We start from the raw sequence: 25179 nt of genomic DNA on the forward strand, positions 1-25179 counted from the left end.
GTAATAAAGCCATGTAAAGTAGCACAATTATATCGATAGAAGGTGTGCTTAGTCAACTAAATGAATTTAGAACATCAGGATTTAAATTGTGTATGCATAAAGCTATAGACATTGCAACTGAGTTGGAATGTTACTAGAAGTGTGAGTTTCCAGAAAAATGCGCAAATTTACCTGAAAGAAATCCAACTTTTGCAGCATGTTTAAAAAATAAAACAAATTTAGTTCCTTAGAATTACTGACACTTATTCAAGAAAAAAAAACTTAGTTCAATTATATCCCAAAACCACCATTTCTCTTCGGAATTATTACCATTGGCAATTACGGTTACATCTAGAGAGAGAGGAGTTTAAGACTCAAAATGATTAAACCATGTTTGGGAGCAACAATTGACCAAGAAAGAATTAATGGATTGGCCATTATATCAATAGAACAAGATATACTAAAGATGCAAAAACATTAGACGTTACAGTATAGGCAAATTTATTTCAAGTAAATATAGTAAGGTAATGATGTAAAAACTTTTAAGTTTATAGACATAATGTACTAGTCTTTAAACTTTAAAGAAATAATTATGATTTGAACAATTTTTGGGTGTTTCCTTTTTTTAATTTTCGAATTTCACCTTAAATTTTTGCTAGAGGGGGGGGTCCCAGATGAATATATCGCCCGGTGCCTACAGAAATCTAGGTACGGCGCAGACCTGGAGATAGGGGATGTTGAGTTTCAGTACAGTATGTATAATGTTTTAGTAAGGATAGGGAAGAGAGAACGGGTGGTGGTGGCAGACATGCTTCTTATCAAAAGCAGCCAGAGCGTGATGAAAGCTTTCCTGGATTCAGATGTTTTGCATGCTAGTATAAAATCTGTATCATGTGAGATAGTTGGAAGCAAAGGTATAATAAGAGTAGGAGTAATCTACAGGCCAGGTAATTGTGAAGATTATGATGAGAACCTCTACATGCAAATGGAATGGGCAAGTAAACGTGAATGTCTTATTATGGGTGATTTTAATTTGCCTTTAATTGATTGGAGCAAATGGGAAGGAAACTCCACGTGGGAGACAAAATTTTTAAATCAACTAGATGATTGCTATTTGAATCAACGTGTCAGGGAAAGTACTAGAGAAAGTATACTCTAGACCTGATCATCACCCATGAAACAGATGACATAATAGGGCTGACAGTACAGGAACCAGTAGCAGGAAGTGATTGTGGAGTTCTACGGTGGACGATGAAGAAAGAGAGAGAGAGAGAGAGAGAGAGAGAGAGAGAGAGAGAGAGAGAGAGAGAGAGAGAGAGAGAGAGAGAGGTAGCATTAGTTAAAGGCAAAGGAATGGATTATAATTTCAGGAAAAGGAAATTACAATGGCTTATTGTGCAACATGGCCTCTATTAACTAGGTAGATATCTCACAGAGAGCAAATACAATTGAATTATGGTATACTTTTAAAACATTAATCACAGAAGTCTCAAATGCCTATATACCATTAAAAAAAAAAATACTCCACGAGGAGGATTCCAAGTTTGATGAATAATGAAGTTGATAGATTACTTGAGCAGAAAAAGATGGCACGGAAAAGTTACAGATCAATAAAAAGTACTGAAGTCTATAACAGCTACAAATTGATCTGTAACAGGGACACAGAAAAAGTTAAGCTGGCAAAGGCAGTTATGAGAAATTGCTGGCAAAAAGAGCAAAGAAGGGGGATAAGGTATTCTTCACATATATAAATGCAAAGAAGAGAAGGACAAACCAGATCAGACCCTTATGTAATGGATGTGGGATGGTATTAAATACCCCCAACTGAAGTTGCAGATGAACTCAACAGTTACTTTGCATCGATATTTACAGAAGAAAAACCATTTGTGTCAATGAGAAATTATGGGAATGAAGTTGAAAAAAAATGTAATTAATGATGTTGAAATTTCACATGTTTATTTAAAGAAAAACATTTGAGCCTACAGGTGAGTAAAGCTCCTGGGGTTGATGGCATATACCCTATAATCTTAAGGGAAGTGGCAAGTGAGTGCATTGAACAATTGAGACTAATTAAGAGAGCATCACTGGACTTGGGAGTGACTCTGTTGGATTGGAAAATGCCAATGTATCTCCAATACATAAGGGAGGGTCTAAGAGTGAAGTGGGAAATTACCGGCCAGTTAGTATAACTTCAGGTATTAGGGAAAATCAAGGATACTCAGCATAGTTTTGTAAAGGGAAAATAATGTTTAACAATCTGGTTAGCTATTTTGACAGGGTCACTCAAGAGCTGGACTTAGGAATAATTTCGACATTGTTTATTTGGATTTCAACAAAGCATTTTAATCAGTCCCACATGAGCTGTTATTTTATAAGCTGGAAGTGGTTGGAATCACAGGGAAAATCCTGAAGGTTAGCTGGATGGCGTCAGGGCAGGAGGCACAGGGTTATGATAAATGGTTATTCCTCAAATTGGGTTGACGTAAGAAGTGGGGTTTCACAAGGATCAATATTAGGACCACTGTTGTTTTTTATTTTCATAAATGACATTGATGAAGGGATAGAGGGCGTGATGTCTAAATTTGTAGATGATGTAAAGATTGGTAGCAGTGCTGGACCAAGGTATTTTCGTGCCCCCAGGCAAGGGCTCTGCTAGCTCATGCCTTAATCCAGCACTGATTGGTAGAGTAGTTAATGATCACCGCCAAGCAGAGCTTCTTCAGAGTAACCTAGATAGACTTCAGGAATGGTCAGAAAAATGGCAGCTGTGCTTTAATCCAGCAAATTGTTAGGTATTGCACCTGGGAAAACAGCAATCGTAAAATAACTTATACACTTGATGGAGTTGAACTAAAGCCGGTAGTGGAGGAAATGGACTTGGGCATTACGCTACAGTCAGACATGAAGTTCTCCGAACATTGCAGACTGGTTACAAGGAAGGCCAATGGTGTCCTATCGATGATTTATCGAACAATTGCTAGTAGAGATAAGGACATCATAATCCCATTATATAAAGCTATTGTTAAGCCAAACTTGGAATACTATGTTCAAGTATGGAGACCGCAGCTACATTGTGCTTCTTGAAAGAGTCCAAAGATGGGTAACTCGACTGGTGAGATCAGCAAAAGGGCATCCATACAAGAAAAGACTTTGAATACGGGATTCTTCCTCTTGCTCAGAATAATCACCTGAGAGGGCAAAAATTCAAATTGAGGAAAGACAGATGTAGGATAGATGTGCGAAGTTTGCCTTTAGCCAGCGGATAGTTGGTTGGTGGAACAAATTCCATCCTTTGTTGTGGAAGTTGATAGCCTAAATAAATTTAAGGCTGAGCTGGACAGGTATTTGGAATGAATGGAGAGGTGAAATGGGAGCATTTTTTTTTTTTTTTTTTTTTTTGCTGATGCTGCATAAGCTTGCTTTCTTGCATCATATGCCTCTACAATGCTAATGTGGGTTGCGGAGCTTGGAAACGAGGCATCTTAGAGGAGACTTGATTGAGGTGTTTAAGGCTCAGAGAGGCAAATGTACAATGAATGACAAAATTTTCACAGTTATAAATGATTCTAGAACAAGGGGCCATAATTTCAAGTTACGGGGGGGTGATGTTTAGACTGGATTGCACGTAGTTTTATTTTAGCCAGCCTTACCGGATTAAGTCATCTACACGGGCAGTAGAGGCTGACAGTTTGGGGAAATTCAAAGGTCTGCTGGATAATTACTTATGTAAGTAATTATCCAGCAGACACATAGAGGAGAGAAACACATAGGTTGTCTATTCCTTTTTCTCTTATTTATTTATTTATTTTTATTATTATTTTATTTATTTATTTTTATTATTATTTTATTTTATTTATTTTTTGTTATTTTAATTTATTTTTGTTATTTTATTTTATCATTTATTATTATTATTTTTTTTTGGCTGGTGCAGTATAAGCCATAGGTTTCCTTGTACCATGTGGCCATTGCTAATACTAACAGTCGGCAGCCAAGGAGGTTCTGAACTTAAAACTACTGCAGAAATATGCCGGAAATGCATTTCTCAAATTCGAACTAAGTGTCTGAGGCACAGTCCTACTGGTTTTTTTTTCACTTGGCTTGCAATCATAATTACTCATCAACAGTGGATCATGAATAATGGACCAATTTGGATGTGATGGCTAACTGTATATTTTTGCCGCATACATGCACAGCAGATAATCTCACTGAAGGTGCAGCAGGGCTTCTGATGCATCTGCATGCAAAGTGTAAATTGGTGAATTTCTAAAGCCCCAAGAGCTATGCAGAGAGCACTAGGAAGAATGGTATCTGCTCAGTCTGTAATCTGCTAATGGTATCTGCTCAGAATGTAACATGCTTAGTCTTGCTGAAGCATATATAGGAGATCCATAATCCAATCAAGATCTAATCAAAGTTTTGTATAAATGTAGTAATGTGTACCTGTTGGCTCCCTGGGTCATTGAAGATACTGTGCACAAGATGTTAAGTCTTAATATATGTTCATGCAAGTTTAGTTTCCTATCTAATGTTAAGACTAAGAAGGAGAAACGTTGAACAACAGGTAGAGAAAAATTATTTAAGTATAAAACCAGTTCAGAATTAAGACCAAGAATTTTACAGAAGTGTATAACAGCTGATTTTTCTATATACGTTATTTTCCATGCTTCTATTTTGTTTATGGATAATTGGAGCTGTTGCTCAATCGTGTTCATGCTTTATGATCGAAATGAAATGGAAATCATCTGTGTACATATAGATTTCCAGTAAAGGTGGCATAACCTTTCTGATATTGTTCACCCTAAGTGCAAAACAGGGTTGCACTTAATATTGAGCCCTGGGGGACTCCTTCCTGTTGTATATGTATCGTAGATAGGCAGCCTTTATATTGTACCTGAAATGTTCTGGCAGTAAGGAATTTCTCTATAAATTGGGAAAGTTTTCCTCTGTATTCTAACTGAAATAGATCTAGTAGGATTCCAAATCTCCATTTGTGTCAAAAGCTTTTTCAAGATCTAGATTTATCATCACCATATGCTGTTTTCTTATAAATGTGTTTCCAATATTTGTTTTAATTCGGACTAGATCTAGCACAAATCTATTTCTCCTGAATCCAAATTGGTGGGGAGAGAAAAACCATCTCTTTTTCTAGCAACCATGTGAGTCTGTTATGCACCATTCATTCGAGGATTTTTCCTAAGCAGGTGGTCAATGAGATAGGGCGATAGTTATATGTACTGGAAGGATCTTTTATGGGTTTGGGAAATGCAAGAATAATTTCACGTCGTTATATGGATGGATACAAGTTGTTAAGAAAAATTCTATTATATAAAGCTAGTACAATATCCACAGAATCAGAATTTAGATGTTATATCACAGTATAATAAATGTCATTGGGACCTGGTGTGCCATTAGGCAAATTGGTAATGGTTTAAGTAATTCCTCTTTTATTAAAGGGAGATTATACGAATGAGATGTGGTAGAGAAATTCAACTTACTTCATTCAGCTTGTTCTGTATATTTTTCAAAATCAGTGCTGTAGCTTATAACTGCTGATGTAGAAGTGAAAGATTTGGCCAATGGAAAATTGGAGATTGTATGCTTGGATACCTTTCACTCAAAGTCAAAAATTTTTCCACACCAAACAAGGACTCGAGTTAGCACGTATGCAAACATGATCCAAGAATTTTTTCTATGCCTTTCTCTGAATTCGGCTCGCTTCAGTTTTAGCTTTTTTTTTTTGTATATAATCAAATTCACTGTAGTTGGAAATTTTCGGAATTTGTCTCATGCATGATTTTGTTTTGCTTTTGCCGTCGCATGCATTCTACATGAGTTGTACCGTGCCTGCCTTGCCTTACTCATTTGAGGTATTGTAGTTTTTGATGCTTCTAACAATTGTTGATATATATGGCAGCATCATCTATTGGCAGGGTTTCTATTAAATGCATATCCAGCTGGATTAATTAAATATACATTTTTTTTTTTTTTTTAATGAAAACCCCAAAAAATAGAGGTATTAGAACCTATAGTACTTAGTACCGTGCATGGAGGTTGAGAAGATGAAAGATGATATTTGTTGACATTAGATTTGAACTTCTGTAGATTGTAATTTTCAGGAAATACGTAAGGCTGTTCCAGAAAACGGAATTTGAATGAATAAATGAGGAAGACGAAAAGTTGGTTCAGTGAGTATGAAGTTGGACAGTAAATGGGTGTTGGCTGGTGGCGGCAGCTGTTTGGCCTGTTTTGAAAGAGAGAGTGGGAATTATAGACACCCATTCAGAAGAACCATGCCCATGGAAGTATCTGCAGAAAAGGCATGCAGCAGAAACAGAATGTCTATGAGACAGAGAGTGGAGAGAATCTTAGAGATGAGTCATTAATTAACTCAATTACCTTCTTCTGAATGGAATCTAGAAGCCTGGGAGAGGTTTTGGGGACACCGCCCTGGATGTGGAAACAATATTAAATGGTAGGGTGGATTTGCGATTTGTACAGAGTGAACTGTTCAGAAGAAAAGTAACACTGAAAGCGAAAGAGAAAACCAAGTTTTTTTTAGATGCAGAGGAAGCAATATTTGTAATGTGCTTGTGCCAAGAGAGAGATTAGAAGTCAGGGTAATCCTCAAAAGCGATATCATCTTGCCTAGAAATCGGAGTGTCACAAAAGACAAGCATAGGAGCAGAAGAATCCTTTTTTGCGAGATATAAGACAAAACTGAGTTTTAGAAGGATTGAAATCAACTAAGCTGTCTTTGCCCCACTGGAGAATGACCTGGAGATCGGCAGTGGATATTCGAGAAGTTGAAGCTGATTGAGCAGGGCGAGGTTTCTCAAACTGGAAAGCAATGTGCTATCATCAGGAAAACTATGGATAGGATTTCTGGTCAATGGAAGAAGGTCATTAATATATAAGAGGAAAAGTGTAGGGAAAAAAATTGAACCTTGGGGGACACCAGCATTAGTGGAGAAATTAGAAGACAGACAGACATTTACCATCACACTCAGTGAGTGATCAGAGAGAAAACTGCATAATCAATTACGAAAAACAGTTGGTTTACAAGAGATTTATGCCAAACACGATCGAAAGCCTTTGAGATGTAAAGAGCAACTGCTTGTGTTTCACCAAACTTTTCCATTGAATTTGTCCATAAATGGGTAACATAAGCCAGAATATCACCAGTGGATCGACACTGATGGAATCCATACTGGTGATCATTGATCAGACAGAAGTTTTCTAGATAGTTTAAGAGTTGCCGGTTAATTGATTTCTCCATTACTTAGAAAGGGTAGAAGTAATTGTAATGGGACAATAATTGGATGGGAGGGATTTGTCACCCTTTTTTAGGAACTGGCTGGATATAAGCAAATTTCAAAACAGAAGGAAAAACACCTTTGGAATAAGAAAGTGAAAAAAGGCAGCAGAGAACAAGAGTAAGTTCAAGAGTGCAGGTTCTGAGAACAAGTGGAGAAATACCATCAGGACGTGGAGCCTTCTTAGCATCAAGATTCGTCAAAATCCTTCTGACATCCTTTTTACAGAAGACCACAGGAGGCATTGAATGGAGTGTGCTGGGAATGGTGGGAGGTGTTTTACCAAGATCATAAATACATGAGTTTGATGAAAAATGGGATGCTAGCAGGTCGGCTTTATCTCATAGTAGTGATGAAGAAATTAATGACAACCTGTCAACCAATGCTGGTAGAGAAAATTAGAGACAAAGGAAGGTAACTGATGTTTCATTCAAACATTTCCCCGTTTACTTTTCAAACTGTGGATTTCTTTTAAGTCATTCAAGTATTCCAAAACTGAACTTGAACAGTTTCAGCTTTTTAAATGATTCTTCGTTTGAACAAATTTGAATGCAACAAATAGTTATGCCAATAAAACTCTTTCAAATAAGCTACTTCCTGATTGTTCCATATGGCCCAACTTGGTTTCAGTTTTCAATAAATGAACTAAAGGGTTTTTTTTTGTGTGTGATTATTACATGGGACTAAATGAAAAAACTTCTATGAAGGAAGAATGTGGAAGTGGTGGAAGAGAAGAAACAGTCTGGTATTGTGAGTGGTGCTCCAGAAAACCAGGATTGCATCCTATTGAATGTTTCAAGAAATACCACACATTAAAATCATATAAATAATAAATATTTAAAATGCTTAAAATGTTTTCATAATGTTTTATCAATCAGTTTAATATAATAACTCACATAAACTGGAAAATAAATCATTTTTGAAGGGCTGATATTCAGTATTAAGCCAGCAGAAGTAATGCTGAACCACAAAGGGTTAAAGATAAATGTGATCAGTGACATATAAGTTCCGGATTCCTTTCTTAATATTTACAGATTGTTAAATGTGGACATTTTTTTTGCAAAATCTGACTGATTTTTAAGAATTCTGAATTGTAAAAAACTGGATTTTACATAGTTTAGTGTACATGCATTTTTAAAAAAAAAAATTAAAACTATTTAATTAAGCAAAAATATATGCATATGTGCACATTTTAAATTTCACATATTTAATGGATTTTTGAACTGGAAAATGAATTTGGCTAATAGCTTTATAATTTATAGCTACAGAATTTTTTCTTTTAAAATTTAAACAGAATTATTATTATTTTTTGAAAATAAAAGGTATAAAAGCACACAATTTTTGAACACTTAATTCTTTTATTACAAGCTAAAAGCACAATTATATATGGCAACCAATTAAGAAAAGATATTAGGTGTGGTGCCACCATGTTTGCAACAACTGGGCATCACTGCTGCATGTAAAGGATTTCATTATCAAGTTGTTGCTTCTAATTAATTTAATAATTTAATTTATGAATATCAAATTCAGTAACTGAATCATATGCACAAATGAAAAACTAAAATTAATAATCAGAATATTATAAGAACAATGGCAACAGCTGTTTTTATAAAATGAATCTGTGGTGTAATGGATAAAACAGTTTCATGTGTGTTTATATTACTCTAGCTATATGTGAAAAAATCTACATATAGACGCTTTTTCTCCAAACTATGTAGCAGAACTGCCATAAATTCACTCGGAGGACTTTACTTTTCTATAATTTTCCATTCCAATTGTTGATAACTCAAGAACTGGTAAAGGAGATAACAGTGCTTGAGTTATCACAAACCATACCATCTCAATACAGAATTTGAGTTTTTCACTACAGAAATTTCTTGGTCATTCTTTTATACTTTCAAAATTTATGCACAGGTAGGTTTTTATTTTCCTAAAATTTACATTATATCTTGGCTGACTTTTAAAGTTTCATTCTCTATTTATCTGGCAATGACAAGAATTTTACGTTTTTTTTCCCTTTTGTTAATCGCAGCAGCTGTCAGATTTACTTCTATATTTTGAATATCACGTAAGAAAACAGGTCTTGAGTGTCCAGAAGCATAGGATAGAAAATTTCTTGCAACAACTGACACACCAGAGTTAAAACAAACTTTAATATAATTACATCTAATAAATACTAAAATGGAATAAATAAGTAAATAAAACCGACGAAGATAAATAAAAAGCATTAATATTAAATCAATAAAAGCTTTAAAATACACTAAGAAGAATTCCAAGGTGAGGTGCCTCTTTTTAGTTTAAAATAATGCATAGCATATTGGGATATATTCAAGTATATGTCATTTATTCAAAGGACACTGTTATGAGAAATACATATACACAAGAAACTTACATTTTTTGTTGCAAACTTTTGAGCAAATTCTAATTTGTGACTGCTTTTGTTTTCAAGATGAAATCGTGGGGAAAACGTAACTATGTTTGTATCCCGATAGCGTCCCCGTCCAACTCGAACATCAATTCCAATAATATATACCCTAAAAATAAAGAATAAATAAAATTTGATTTACAACAAATATATGATTTTAAAATATTTCTTCGCTAAATGCCTAAGAGTATGAAAGAGTTCGTTTATGGATGGTTACCGCACATACATCATTTCTACTACCAAAGTAGTATGAATGTATCGTTTAATAATATCTCATATCGTGAATACCTTCACAACAAGTTGCCATGGTATTGCACTACTTCAAATCAGTTATGCTTCACCAATGGAGAAGACTAATGTTACTCATTCTAGGTGGATACCACCATCCAGACAGCAACGTTTCGATTTTTACTTCATAACTGGGTTGTCACTGTTGCAACAACAGGGTGCCTGCTCACCTACCGATGAGTAAGCCAACAAGCTTTGAAACGGTGCCATCTGGATGGTGGTGGTGGTATCTGCCAAGAATAAGTAACATTAGTTGTCTCCATAGGTGATGTGTTACTTCTTTGAGGTAGGGCAATACCATGGCAACTTGTTGTGAAGGTATTAACAATATGAGATATAATTAAATGATGCATTCATACTACCTTGGTAGTAGAAATGATGCATGTGCAGTTATCATGCATAAACAAACGCTTTCAAATATATGGTTTATATGGCATCATCACTACAGAAACATATGAACATAATGTTAACACTTACCTTAGTTGATTACAAAAACAGTAACACCATATTTCCGTTAGAAGCTACAATGTGGTCAGTGGTATGCAGTTATATCTTTTTAATAATCAAATTCTTAATTTTTCTTATAATAAAAATCAAATTTAAATTAGCATACAATTAAACTACTATAAAAAAATTTTCATTATAGAATTATTTTGCTATTTTAGCAACTAGTGAATTTTCTGAATATTTGATAGAGAAAGTTACATTTTCTTAACATTATAGGAGAAGAAGAAATATTAGTATTGGCAATATGGTGCAAGGGAAGACCAGAATTTTGCTACAATTGTAAAAAAAAAAAAAAAAAAAAAAAAACAATTATAATATTGTTTAGATAAAATGACTGGGATTTAGCATTAGCAGAGGTATAGGATGCAAATAAGCAAGCTTATATAGCATCAGCCAAAGGAAAAAAAGAAAAACTTCCTATTTCACCCATCCATTCATTCCAAATGTTTGTCTAGTTCTGCTTGACTTTATTTAAGTTGTTGACCTCTACCAAAACATATGGAAGTTTGTTCCAACTATCAACCACCGGCTGGCAGAAGACAAATTTTTGCACATCTATTCTACAATTGTCTTTCTTCAATTTGAATTTACGTCTGCCTCAGGTGAGTAACCTGAGCAAGAGGAAGAATCCCATCAGCACTGAGCTTGCTGAAACCATTCAAGGCCTCATACACCTCAATTAGATCACCTTGCAGGTGCCTAGTCTCCAGAAGCTACAATTTGCAGTACTTAAGCCATTCTTGGTAACAGCAACCCTTTGTTCCACTCACCAATCTTATTGCCCTTTTCTGAACTTGTTCCAGCAGCTCTATATCTTTCCTAAAATTAGACCTCCTGACCTGTATACAGTACTCAAAATGCGGCCTGATCATTGCCTTATACAAGGGGACAATCACTGCTAGCAAAATTCCTGTATATCATTGACAAGACCTCATGAGCTACTCTTGCAGCCTGTCTGCACTGCTCAGAAACTTCACTCTGACTGCACAATTGCCCCAAAGTTTTTTCTCCACTACCCTGAGTGTAGCACACAGTTGATACATTACTCTGCAGTTACTGCTACCCATATGCAGTACTTTACATTTGTCAATGTTAAACATCAGTTGTCACCTCTCAGCCCAACTTTTCTAGATCCTGTTGCAGTAGTGTACTGTCATTACTTCAATAACAACCCTCCCAACCTTCATATCATCTGCAAACTTGGACATTAATTCTGATACGCCTTCGTCAATATCATTATAAATACAGAAAACAATGGACCCAACACTGAATCCTGAGGAACTCCACTAAAAACATTAGTACACGAAGAGCAGTGTCCATTGATTACCACTCTGTCTTGTCTCACTCAACTACACTTTTATCCATTGTAGAAACCTGCCCTTAACACCGTACTACTCAAATTGTTACAGTAGTGTTCCATGTGCCACAGTATCAAAAGCTTTCCTAAAATCCAAGTATATGATATCAAAATTATTTTTTGCATCCAGTTACTTTGTGACTACATCATAGTATCCAATCCAATTTTTCAGACATGACTTTCCCATAACAAACCCATGCTATGTCTGAACTATAACTGCAGTGTTGTCTAGATGATCCTGCATTGCTTCCTTAACCAGTGTCTCCATTAATTTCCCTCGAACAGAAGTTAAGCTAACAGGTCTGTAATTACTCATGTCACCCTTTGGTCCCTTTTGTGAACTTGGGACACATTTGCACAATTCCAGTCCATGGAGACCTCCCTTGAGTCCAAGAAAGATTTCATAATTATGGCTAAGGGTTTGTTTACTTCATTTGCTGATTCCTTTAATATAACTGGATAGATCTCATTCACCCCAGGTGCATTTCTTATGCTCAATTTCAACAATTTCTCCTCCATTTTGCTATCAGTTATTTCAAAATCAATTAGTTCCTTGCTAGAGTTTGATAAAACTTATAGCATTCACCTCATTAAATAACTCCTCATGTGTGAATGTAGATGCAAATACTCATTCAGTTTGTTAGCTACTTCAGCAGGATCATCTAAATTGGAACAATCGATGTGAAGAAGACCAATCTGATCATCCCCCTCCTACTAGAGGTGACATAAGTAAACAAGTCTTAACCGTTTTTCTTTGCATCATTTTCCAAAGGTTTCTCATAATCTGACTTTGCTTGCCTAACGTCCTTTCTGACTCGATTACAGACTATCTTATATCTACCATAGGCATCTGTGTCTCCTAATAATTTATATGCATTCCATGCATTTTTCTTCTCTGCCCCGAGTTCATTAGGTCATCTGACATCCATTTAGGACTCGTTTTTAGAACAGTATTTCTTAATTCATATGCAAAGCCTAGAAACATCCAATATTAATTCCTCGAAGGCTTCCCATTTAAAATTCACTGTTTAAATGCCATCAGTTGATCCCACTGTAGTCACCCTTACGAAAACAAAAACCCTTTCCTTTACCCATGATGGTAGTTACATCTTTATAAGTAAATCAAACATTAGCACACTGTGATTGCTACCACCTAGTGGTTCCTCTCTCTCTCTCTCTCTCTCTGGAGATTCTTAATGCATGAAGAATCGCTGCTGATAATCAGATCAAGAGTATTACTCCCTCTTGTTGTCTTTCAAATATGCTGCTGTAGAAAACAATCATCCAATAAATTCACAAAAGTCTTGCTAGTGTGTGAATGTTGTTGTTATTTGGTTTTTAGGAGCATTAGCAGCCAAGGCCATATTGCTCCGGGAATATGCGGTGGTCATTCCCTGACCTTTCTGCATCCTCTGTATTTGGTGGTGACGGGCTCGAATCCCAGTTTAATCAAGAAGCATGTGATACACACTGCTGCTCCTTCCCACCTGGCTACGGAGGTGCCGAGTGTGTGAATGACCAACCCACAAGTTCCAGTCTATATTCAGGAAGTTAAAATCCCTCATTATTAAACAATCTGATTTACTGGCCCCCTCTATTTCTCTGTACAGTTGTTCATTGTTCTCATTAGACTGATTAAGCCTATAACACACTCCTACTCTCAACTTGGTCTTCCCAGTGCTTATGTAACACCAATCAGACTCAACACTGCACTGTCCACCCATGTCAACTGGATGCACTTCCTTAGATTTTATCTGTTTCTTAACTAATAGCATCACTCCTCTTCCTTCTCCTCCTCCTCCCCTTTCTGCATTCCTTATCTTTGTGTGACATCATGTCTCTGATATTCCAAATTGGTGCTAGTTAAGACATCAGCCTTTGATGTCTTAACCAGCACCTCAAATTCAGCAAAGTTATTTTCTATACTTCTAGCATTGGTGTATATGCAAGTATACATCACCTGTTCTTACTCTTATTTACTCTAACACAACCCATGTATTTACTTGCTCCACAATGACTCCCAGCAGCCCTTGAAATCCCCAGTACCTCCCTTTCCAGGCTGTTGTTCATTCCAATACAAGCAGTGCAAGAATCACTTTCTTCCTGCCTGTTGCTACCATTATTCAATTAGTCAGTGAATCCACCCAAGCTAGCAGTTTTCCGACCCACCTAACACTGCCTCGATAGTATTAACAAATATCCTTGCACCCTTTCTATTGAAGTGTATCCCATCCCTGTAGAAACAATCTCTCCTGTTAACAAGTACAGAACATGCTGAAAATAATTCTACTCCATGAGCCTTGCACAATCTCTCCAAAGCCAAATTGACTGACAAGGCTCTCATCATATTCTGTCTCCTATTGTGTCTGGGCAGAATTGCAGACACTTTCAAATTTAACCCTAACTCGCGACCTTTTTTCAACATTGACCTGTACTACTTAAATAAGTCCACAGATCTCCTACTCTTCTTAATGTGCCAATGGGTACAACAATATCACCCTTTGTGCACTTAAAAGATGATATCAGCTTACAATGTCATCAACTTTTGCCCCTAGAAGACATATGTCCTATTGCATCTATTCTTTTTGCACAATATATTTACCTTCTTCCTGACAATACAGTCACAGACAATAACTAGCTCTTGTGGGACCAGCGCATTCTGCCCTGAAGGTTGGCGCTGTGTTGCCTGATGCACAAATGTGAGCTCTGGCATTGAGTTGGGCAGTTGAGAGTTTGATGGGCCCCCATTTCAATTCCTTTAGGAATTGAAATGGGATCTTACATTAGGATCTTACCCAAAAATTTCTACCGTCAATATCTCTTCAAAATCCTTCACCCCCCACTGATTCAATAACAAAATTTTTCAACAAATATTCGGTTTACACATGGGCTTAGGCATTTCCACTCCTCTGTCTGAAATTTATTTAGCTACAATAGAGAATCAAATTTTACAACCCTTTCCTTCAGAAATAAAATTATACACACCTTACGCAGATGATATACTCATAATAGGTAATAGATCCACTATAGACAATCTTTTTTCAAAATTTAATTCGATACATGATAGATTAAAATTCACTCTTGAAATTGAAACGAACAATCAAATCAACTTTCTTAACCTTACCATTTACAAAACAGGCACAAAACTAGGTACAAAGATTTTCAGAAAAAATACACACACAGGAAAATACCTACATTTTGCTTCGCACCACCCTCTTAGTACAAAAAAGGCTGTCCTATACAACCAAATCCATAATGCCATAAAATATAATTCCTTACAAAATGACTTAACTAACAAACTTTAATACCTCACAGAAAAATTTATAGCTAGGAACTACCCAGCCCAACTTATCCAACACACCATTTCTGCCGCCAAAAGTAAAATTAACAACCCACACAAAACCACTACTAAGGCAAATACACGCATCATCCTCGCTTGCCATAGCAAACTTGCCGGACAGTTCAGCCGAGTATTTACAGGCACAGATATCTCCCTCATTTTTTCAGCTTATAATAAACTCAGATCCTTATTTAATACTTACAAAGACACACATAAGTACCCGATTAGCGATTTGAACAATATAATTTATCTGATCAAATGTCAACCAAACTGTGATGCCTGCTATATTGGTGGTACTACCACAAAGTTTGGTTCTACCAAAACCTCTAATACTCATGCATACTACCACTATAATAGGTTTAGAATTGGACAATCTAGCACGGAACTTACAATACATGCCCATACCCACAATCACATTCCCCTAATCGATTCCGCTATCACTATTATTAAACTTAAAACCAGCTATAAAATTCTTCAATATGAAGCTCTCATTATTGATTGGTTCCAACACCATTCTAATCTCAATATTATAAATGTTAAACTCCCCTTTAATCTTTCCCTGGCTTGGAACACATTTGAGATTCCTATGTGTTCCAAAGAGCATCACGAGAGTATAGATAATTCTTTAAATACAACATGCATCTACTCCTCACTTAACTTTGCCAACTGAAGACGTTATAACTTAACAAAAGTCTGTTGTTATGACTACTGGCATTATCAATTTTTTTCACTAGATTAACTACTTTCTACCTTATGACAACCAGGGATGGAGTGGTGCACTTCTGCTTCCTTGCACTTATCCTAAATTCCATTAAATTAACTTATTTTTTATCCCACCTTAATTCATTAATTTAATTATTCCATCTTAAATTTAGCCATCAGTCTCTTCATAAAACTATTGCAGATTACATTCAAGGTGAGTACCATACATTAAGCATTTGTTATTTAATACTTAGTCTAGTATCACGGTATTATAAGAATTCTATAACTTTTATATTTGTTTCTGTATGACCAATGGAGACAATTTACTCATAGGCTGACTAGTAAGTGAGTGGATGATTAAGAACGATGGGCAAGGTTGCTCCTTCCGATCAGTATTTTGTCTCTTTGGATTATTGTTCTCAATACCCTGATGGTCTCTGTTTGCAATGTTTGCTCCTATTAGCCCTTGGCAAGAGGACTTTTCTGCCAAAGTTTCCAGCCCTGCCACAAGGAGGCAGGAGCAGTGCCGCTAGGAGGCCAAGTGGTTCAAGGGTTAGTTGGTTAGTGAACTAGAAATATATAGATAAAAAAAGAAAGGTTGGTTCCCTTTATGTGTTCTAGCTTGTGGCATTCCAAGTATAGAACGGTTTTAAAAATGAGACTGTTTAGAGAAATATTGAAACTTAAAAATAACTTTAATCGCCTTTGAAGAGCACTCTATAAATTGCAGAAATATTGCTTGTCGTCGAAATAAGCTCGGCACCTGTGACCAACTGAACTTAGTCAGCAATAATTAAAGCAATAATACACCACCCACAATTCCATCTCAATGCCTTCTCCATTGTAAAAGAGCAGAAAAATTACAAAAATCAGATCCTGTGGAGGTAAAGTCAGCATATCCAACAAGCATGGATACGGATGATACTAACAGTCAAGAAGAACTACTTGTAATACATGAAGATGATGATATGGATGTTAGTAATAACTCAGGATGACCCACATTTCCCAGAAAGGAAAAATAAAAATCAAAACTTGACTGTTATAAACAATCCACTCATAAAAAGCAGACAGATTCACCTTCCACACACAAAACCAAATAATGGAACCTATTATACAATGGAATTGCAGAGGCTTTCACAGCAACATCAACAATATCCATGAACTAATTCACCTGTTGATATTCATGAATTAATTCACTTCTTGCTTCAATTCTGTTGTCACATTCTTATAAAAAAGCAATTTGACATCCCAAATCTCCACCTCATTCAAAATTTATACTATTTTCAGGCAAGATACATTGGACACTAACAGTGCTCATGAAGGAGTAGCTATACTCTTGAACCCAAGATTCCTCTTCAGACACATTCCATTGCAAACCTCCTTAGAAGCTGTTGCCATACATGGTGTAATTGGTATCACTGTGACTTTAGTCTCAATTCATCTTCCAACTAATCATCCATATACTATTCAGAAAATTGAAGATCTTATTTTGCAATTACCACTCCCAATTCTGTTTACTAGGTGACTTTAATGTACACCACTCATTATGGGGTACCTTCACCTCAGACAGATGTTGAAAGCTTACTGAAATGCTGATCGACAGACAGAATTTAATGCTATTGAATACTGGCTCACCTACCTATATTCATTTCCCTACGAGATCAACCTCTGCAAAAGACCTTTCCATTTTCTCTCCAATCCTCTATCCAAGTATTGATTGGGTAACTCTTAATGATCCTCTTAATATAAAAAATTTAAACATCCTATTCCTTACCAACAGATAATCTAGTAAAATGGAAATTTTCAAAGGCTGAGTGTATAAAATATAGCACACAAATCCTGTAACATCCAGACCTGTTCTGAATAATAAATCAAATGCTAACAGCTATGACTGATGCCATTCCACACTATCAAGTTAGAAATAATTGAAAATTAAATTACTGGTGAATAGATTACAATGATAGAAAAAAAGAGAAAAACGAAGCATGGAACCTATTCTACAAACATCCAACCACTTCCAATCTTATTAGTTATAAGTGACTTAGAGCAAAAGCAGCCCATTATATTAGATGGAAACCAAAAAAAGAATCTTGAATTAAACTCAATTCTCCAATTAATAAAAATACAGTTATCAGACTGATCTCCAGAAAAATAAAACAGTTAAATGGTAAATTTTCTCTGATATCTACTTTACTCCTTAACTGGAATGGACAGGACCTCTCTATTCCTACAGAAATCATAAATGCATTCCCTGTTTTCCCAATCAACCACTTATGACCAATTGTTTCAAAAAATTAAAGATGTAACTAAGAAATCCAAACAGAATTTCACTGAAACCCGTGCTTTGCCTTATAATCAGGTTAAAACATGGTAACCATTTACCATGTTTTAACCACAGCAATCTCTTACCAGCTCGACAAACAGTGCTGCTGGCCATGATGTGATATATATATATTTTTTTTTATGAAAACCCCAAACACAAAAGGTATCAAAACCTATAGTACGTAGTACCGTGCATGGGTTGAAGGAGAAGTATGGGGGGAGGGGGATGCCGGAAACTTTGCTCTAGAGACTAAACATGGGTTTCACCACTTCAAGCCTCCAATAAGCAAAGCGGTGGTATTTCACCGGTTGATGAAAGTCATCTACCACTTCCATATTTTGTGATGCTCCAAAATTTAGATCAAAAATCGCTACCTTCACTGCTGATCTATTTTCAATAAAATCTTCACTGAACATACATTCCCAAGCTCCAGGTGTCAATCCTATGTAATGGCAATCTCAAAACCTGGTAAACACCATTCCATTCCCCACAATTACAGACCGATTTCTCTTACCAGCTGTCTGAGCAAAACTCTCAAAAAATTATTCATTGTCATCTCACTCATTATCTTGAGTCTCAAAACTTGATTAACTACAATCAATTAGTATTCCAAAAAAAATCAGTCATCATTGGATCTCATGATTAAAGCTGAAGCAAACGTCAGGAATGCATTCAACATAAAGGAATATCTCGTCATGATCTGTCTTGACATTGAGAAGGGCTCTGACACCACATGGCATTTCGGCATCATAAGGAATCAACATTCTCCTTGCCTGAGAGGCCATTTTTCATCCAAAATTTTCTTCAACAAATATAATTTCATGTTTGTTATTCACAAACTCTCTCTAAAAACTTTGTCCAAGAAGAAGAAATCCCATGAGCATATTATTTCAGTACCACTTTATTTGCAATTAGAATGAATCATATAATCAAAATCATTACGAAAACTGTGGATTCATACCTTTCGGCTGATGATCTTAAAATTTCCCGCCATTCTCAAAACATGAACTACATTGAGTGAAAACTGCAAACATCGATAAACTGCACCTGGATATGGATGGCACAAAATGGTTATAGACTAACCAACTAGAACTCTATTGCTATTGACTTCTGTACCAGACATAAAATGCATCCTGAACTGGATTGGGATAACCATCCTCTAGATGGGGCTTAGAGAGGAACAGGTATCCTGTTCCTTAGAGGGGAACAGGTATCCTGTGTGTTATCAGACACTCAGCCTAAAACACTGATGTATCCAATATCTCTCTATTACAGAAGATTCAGGAGAAGTCCGGTTGGCCTGCCTCCCTAAAATCCACTCATGCACACCTTCTCGATGGTAAGCAATGTTACGTTACTTAGGTGGCAACGAACGTGTAGAGTGGTTCTCTTCAAGACGCCTGGTCAGCGTGAAGAGGAAAAGACCAAACCCTCCAGCAATGAGAGCACAACAATTCAAATGGCCCCTCAGTCCCCAACAGCTTTCACTCTCCCTCTTATGGCAGCGAGAGGATCAGAGTGGAAGCAGAGGGTGCTAAAAATCTCTGGGTACGAACAGGCTGCCATGCACGGAAATTGAACTTGGCCTGTTATAACGTACGATCACTCATCGGTGAAGACAGGATATTAGAGCTGGAAAAGGAATTAGAAAATGTGAATTGGAATATCATCGGTTTGGCTGAAACAAGAAGAAGAAATGAATCACTTATAAGTTTATCAAGTGGAAATCTGCTGTACACCAATGGAAACAGTGAAAGGAGTGAAGGTGGAGTTGGGTTTCTGGTCCATAAAGATTTTAAAAACAACATTTTGGAATTCAAAAGTACATCACCAAGGGTGTCAAGACTAATACTCAAGATTTCTAAGAGGTACAAGCTAAAGATTATAATGATTTATGCACCAACATCGAGCCATGATGATGAAGAGGTTGAAGAAATGTACACTGAAATTGAGAGTCTTCAAGATGAGCAGAAAACCCACTACACTATTATTATGGGGGACTTCAATGCTAAGGTTGGAAAAAGGCAAAACAGCGCAGAAAGAGGAACTATAGGAAATTTTGGAATTGGTGAAAGAAATAAAAGAGGTGAAAGACTTGTGGAATTTGCAGAATCTCAAGGAATGTCAGTAATGAACACTTCTTTCAAGAAAAGGGTGAACAGAAAGTGGACATGGAAGAGTCCAAATGGATTAACAACTAATGAAATCGACTTCATCCTCACTAACAGAAGATATATTGTGAATGATGTTACCGTCCTGAATAAGGTAAATGTTGGAAGTGATCACAGAATGGTAAGATGTACACTTGATATAGATAAAGGAAAGGAAAAAAACTGACTCGAGTAAATAATACAAAGGTCTTTGAGATAACAGAAGAGGAGAAAAAGCAGTATGTACTGGAACTTAAGAACAAGTATGAGCTTCTGCAGACTGCTGAGGACCAAGATATCGACGAGGAATATTACAACTTTTTGAAAGTGATAAAGCCCAAGAAACCTATAGGGAAACAGAAATCCAAAGAAGAAAAAATTAGTCAAGAAACACTTGTCATGATGAACCAAAGACGACAAATGAAGAGCAAGAAAAACACTGACAGGGAGAAAATTGAGTATACTGAGTTATGCAAAGCCATTAGAAAGAGACTCAGAGAGGACATAAGAAGATTTAACACAAGAAAAGTAGAACAAGCATTAAGGGAAAACAAAGGATTTAAATCAGTAGCCATGAGCAGTAATACAGAAAGACAAATGATACTGAAACTGAAGAATAGCGATGGTGTACTTATAAACAGCAGAGAAGGCATAATTCAAATAGCAGAAGACTACTATAGAGAATTATACAAGGAGCGAGGGAATGATACCAGCAGTGGAGAAGATGGATTGCAAAGTAGCAACACATACGACATACCCGATATTCTTCCTGATGAGGTAGAACATGCATTGAAGAAAATGAAGAATCGGAAAGCCCCAGGGGAAGATGAAGTTACTGTAGAGTTGTTAAAATTGGGAGGAAGAGACATAGCACAAAAACTGGCAAGGCTCTTCACAAAGTGCATTAGAAGAGGTGCGATGCCTAAGCAGTGGAATAATGCAATCATAGTTTTGCTGCATAAGAAAGGAGATAAATCAGAAATTGGAAATTATAGACCAATTAGCTTGTTATCCCATATCTACAAGTTGTTCACAAGGGTCATTACTAACAGATTAGAAAGAATACTTGATGAGAATCAACCGAAAGAGCAAGCTGGCTTTAGGACAGGATTCTCAACTATGAATCACCTTCACGTAATATCACAGCTAACGGAGAAAGCAAATGAATATAAAAAACCATTATGCCTGGCATTTGTGGATTATGAAAAGGCATTTGACTCCATACAGCATAAGGCAATGTTTCGGGCACTGGAAAGACAAGGCATAGATACTCCATATATTATGATTTTGAAGAAAATATATGAGAGTGCTACATCCTTTATTAGACTAGACAAAGACAGTAGCAAATTTAAAATCGAGAAAGGAGTTCGACAAGGAGACACAATATCTCCGAAGCTGTTTACTGCTGCCCTTGAGGAAGCTTTCAGAAGATCAGACTGGTCGCAGAAAGGAGTCAATGTGAACGGAGAGTACCTAAACCATTTACGATTTGCAGATGACATTGTGGTCATAAGCCATGATCCCAAAGAATTAGAGGAAAATCTTAATCAGTTATGCACAGTTAGTAAGGATTTTGGACTAAAGATGAATATGGCTAAAACAAAAGTAATGATGAACAAGTATGCCATGGAAAGGGAAATAATGATTGAAGGAGCAGTAATTGAAAAGGTGGAGTCATATACTTATCTGGGACAAGTTATTAGCTGTAATAATGATAAATGGCTGGATGTCAAGAGAAGAATAAATTTTGGATGGATAGCATTCAGGAAATATAGTCACATACTGAAGAGCAATATCCCAGTTTGTCTGAAACGTAAAATAATGAATCAATGTATACTCCCCACCATGACTTATGGAAGTGAAACTTGGGCACTCACCAAAAGAATGGAAGAGAAGCTAAGAACTACACAGTGAAGAATGGAACGAATTATATTGGGAATCAGACTGTTAGATAAGAAGAGAAACACATGGATTAGGCAGCAAAGTCAAGTAAAGGACATTCTTATCAAAACTAAAGAACTAAAATGGTCTTGAGCAGGACACATAGCTCGAAGACATGATGACAGATGGACTAAGAAAATAATAGAATGGTACCCAAGAGGAGCTAGAAGAAAACCTGGAAGACAAAGGCGGAGATGGATAGATGAAATTCATGAGTTTTTGAGTAGTAAATGGATGGCCAGTGCTCAAAACAGAAGGAACTGGAAAGTTGCTGGAGAGGCCTTCATCCTGCAGTGGATTGAAAATGGCTGATGATGATGATGATGATGAACCATCCTCTTCCAATAGCAAATAGTTTTTGTCTACTAGACTTAATTTTTGGCAGCTAGTTAAATTAACAAAAGCACATTGAACATCTCCAGACTGCTTGTCAAAAAAATTAACATACTCAGAGCACTATCAGCAACAACCCGGGGAAGAGATCATTACACTTTGCTTCACTTATTTAAATCCATAATCAGATCACACTTGGAATACATCATGTATATCTTCGATTCTACTAGGGAAAGTGCTTTATCGTGCCTCAACCCTATTCAAAATTCAACTATTAGATAGCTCTAGGTGGTTTCAAAAAATCTCCAGTGCAAAATGTCTGTATGTTGAAGCCTATGGTAAAAAGGTCAAGTGCAGCCATTATCAACCCACTGCAGGATGGAAGCCTCCTCAACAATTCATGCTGAGGGAAATGGACCATAATCTGCCACGCTGGTCCAGTGCGGGTTGGCAGATCGACCGTATTCAGCAGTCAGGGGCTTGAACCCCCTGCACTCCCGCTCCTGACCACTTGGCTACGGAGGCCGTCTGAATCCTATGAATGTCTTCTAAATACCAGGTGAAAGATGTTATAACTGAACTCAACAACCAACATCCAAAGCCAGTCGATCCATCCTAATTGGTCAATACTTAATGCTCCACAGTTTATGAACTTTTATAGAAACAAACCACAGGAAAATTTGCTTACTGGTATTAGACTAAAGGAACTAACAGAAAGCTGGAATACACACTTCAATAAAGTCCTCCAAGATCCTATCAATACCGACCCTGTGTGGTCTGGCATCACGCCATCTCGTGAAAATTATTTTCACCAATGGGGAAAACACTCTAACAGACATTAACGTCCAATAGCTACACATTGCTCATACACAATCTTATCCCAATTTCGCTAAAATATATATGATGAATTGAAGTCTGAGAGTGGAACAGGTGCAGCAGTGGTACTCCAACACTACCATTTCTGTATAACTTCCCACAGAATGTAGTTGTTACAGCACTGAATTATATGCCATAAAGCTTGCTCTAGAAAATATTTTCCATCTCTCAATCCAAAAGAGCATAATATAGAGATTCAAAAAGTGCCCTATTAGCCATGCAAAACACGTCTCCACCTACTTATCCATTGCTCATCAGAACAGAGTTGATTCATCTCAGAGAGCATCAGAAAAAGGTTGTCTTCTATTGGTCCCAGACTATATTGGAATACCATACCAGGATATGAAACTGCAGACGATGCTGCCAAACATCCACCCAGAACAGACTCGATGAATTTTCTTGCACTGTTCACTGATTACAAAATGCACATACAAAATATAAGTAAAGGGTGATGGACACTTCAGTGGCAAATGCAAATACATAATAAACTCCTTCAAATTAAACCTGAAGCTGGAAGTCCACAATTATGGGCTTCCAGCTTCCATAAGAAACAAGAGATAATCCTATACAGAACCTGAATAGGCCATACTCATCTGATTCACCTATTCTTATTGTCAGGTAATGATCCTCTGCAGTGTAAATGTATTTATGTTTTTTTATATCAGTGAAGGGGAAACACATTTCACCATAATAACGTAAAAACGCACCAATTTCAGCTATCGGAATTATTGCAAATGCAATTAGATCGAGTTTACTACCAGTTTTATAACAGATTCCACTAGCAGAAACGCAACTGGAAATTGTTTTTATTGTTTTATGGTAGTTTTATGGTGTATGCACTGCCACACACTACTTACAATAAAATATATACTCCTGGACTATTCCCTGTATAATAATGCCCATCTTTGTCATTCACCTCTCTCTCAAATTTAGGGGAATTTTCATTTGGCCATATCATAAGCAAAAAATCTAATTTTACAGAATTTTTCTCTTTCCTGAAACAAAAAGGATTATATAAATGCTTCTAAATGTTTTTACGGCAGCTAAGTAGTATAAACCATATTGATGAGTGCAATAGGGTCAAAGCCATTGCGCTAGAAAATGCAGCAGCAGCAACAACAACAACAACCAATACAAAATTAAAACAGATACAGTCAGTCCTCGAATAACATATGTTTACACTACACGAATTTGATCATACATGATTTATAAATAAGGGAACAATATCGTATATAACACGAACCGAATTCGTTTATGCACGATTCGCCTTTGTGTTTACAAGAAATGGCAGTCGAACGCGGAATCACCCCAACTGAACGCAACACGATAGGAATGAAGAGAAGATTCTGAAAATGTATTTATGTTTTTTTATATCAGTGAAGGGGAAACACATTTCACCATAATAACGTAAAAACGCACCAATTTCAGCTATCAGTATTATCGCAAATGCAATTAGATCGAGTTTACTACCAGTTTTATAACAGATTCCACTAGCAGAAACGCAACTGGAAATTGTTTTTATTGTTTTATGGTAGTAACCCCCAGAAATGTGCTTTAGTAAAATGTGAGGTGTTAATAGTGTGCTTTTACTCTGCCATTACGGTGTTGTTTATTCAGTTGCTACATGCGCGCAGCTTTGTTTATG

At 36.5% G+C, this 25179-nt stretch overlaps 1 protein-coding gene across 6 annotated transcripts in view; it reads right to left on the reverse strand.

Annotated features, from left to right (window-relative positions):
* The window catches only part of LOC150079291 (intermembrane lipid transfer protein VPS13D-like), a 1618665-nt gene that overhangs the window by 291575 nt on the left and 1301911 nt on the right, over window positions 1-25179 (reverse strand). For all 6 annotated transcript variants that reach the window (XM_090383928.1, XM_090383929.1, XM_090383926.1 and 3 more), the window contains one exon: window positions 9685-9826. In XM_090383928.1, coding sequence (XP_090240054.1) covers window positions 9685-9826 — 142 coding nt within the window. The remainder of the gene's footprint in view (window positions 1-9684; window positions 9827-25179) is intronic.

This window comes from Mastigoproctus giganteus, chromosome 10, assembly GCF_048544385.1.
Source record: "Mastigoproctus giganteus isolate SK-2022 chromosome 10, ASM4854438v1, whole genome shotgun sequence".
Taxonomy (NCBI): domain Eukaryota; kingdom Metazoa; phylum Arthropoda; class Arachnida; order Uropygi; family Thelyphonidae; genus Mastigoproctus; species Mastigoproctus giganteus.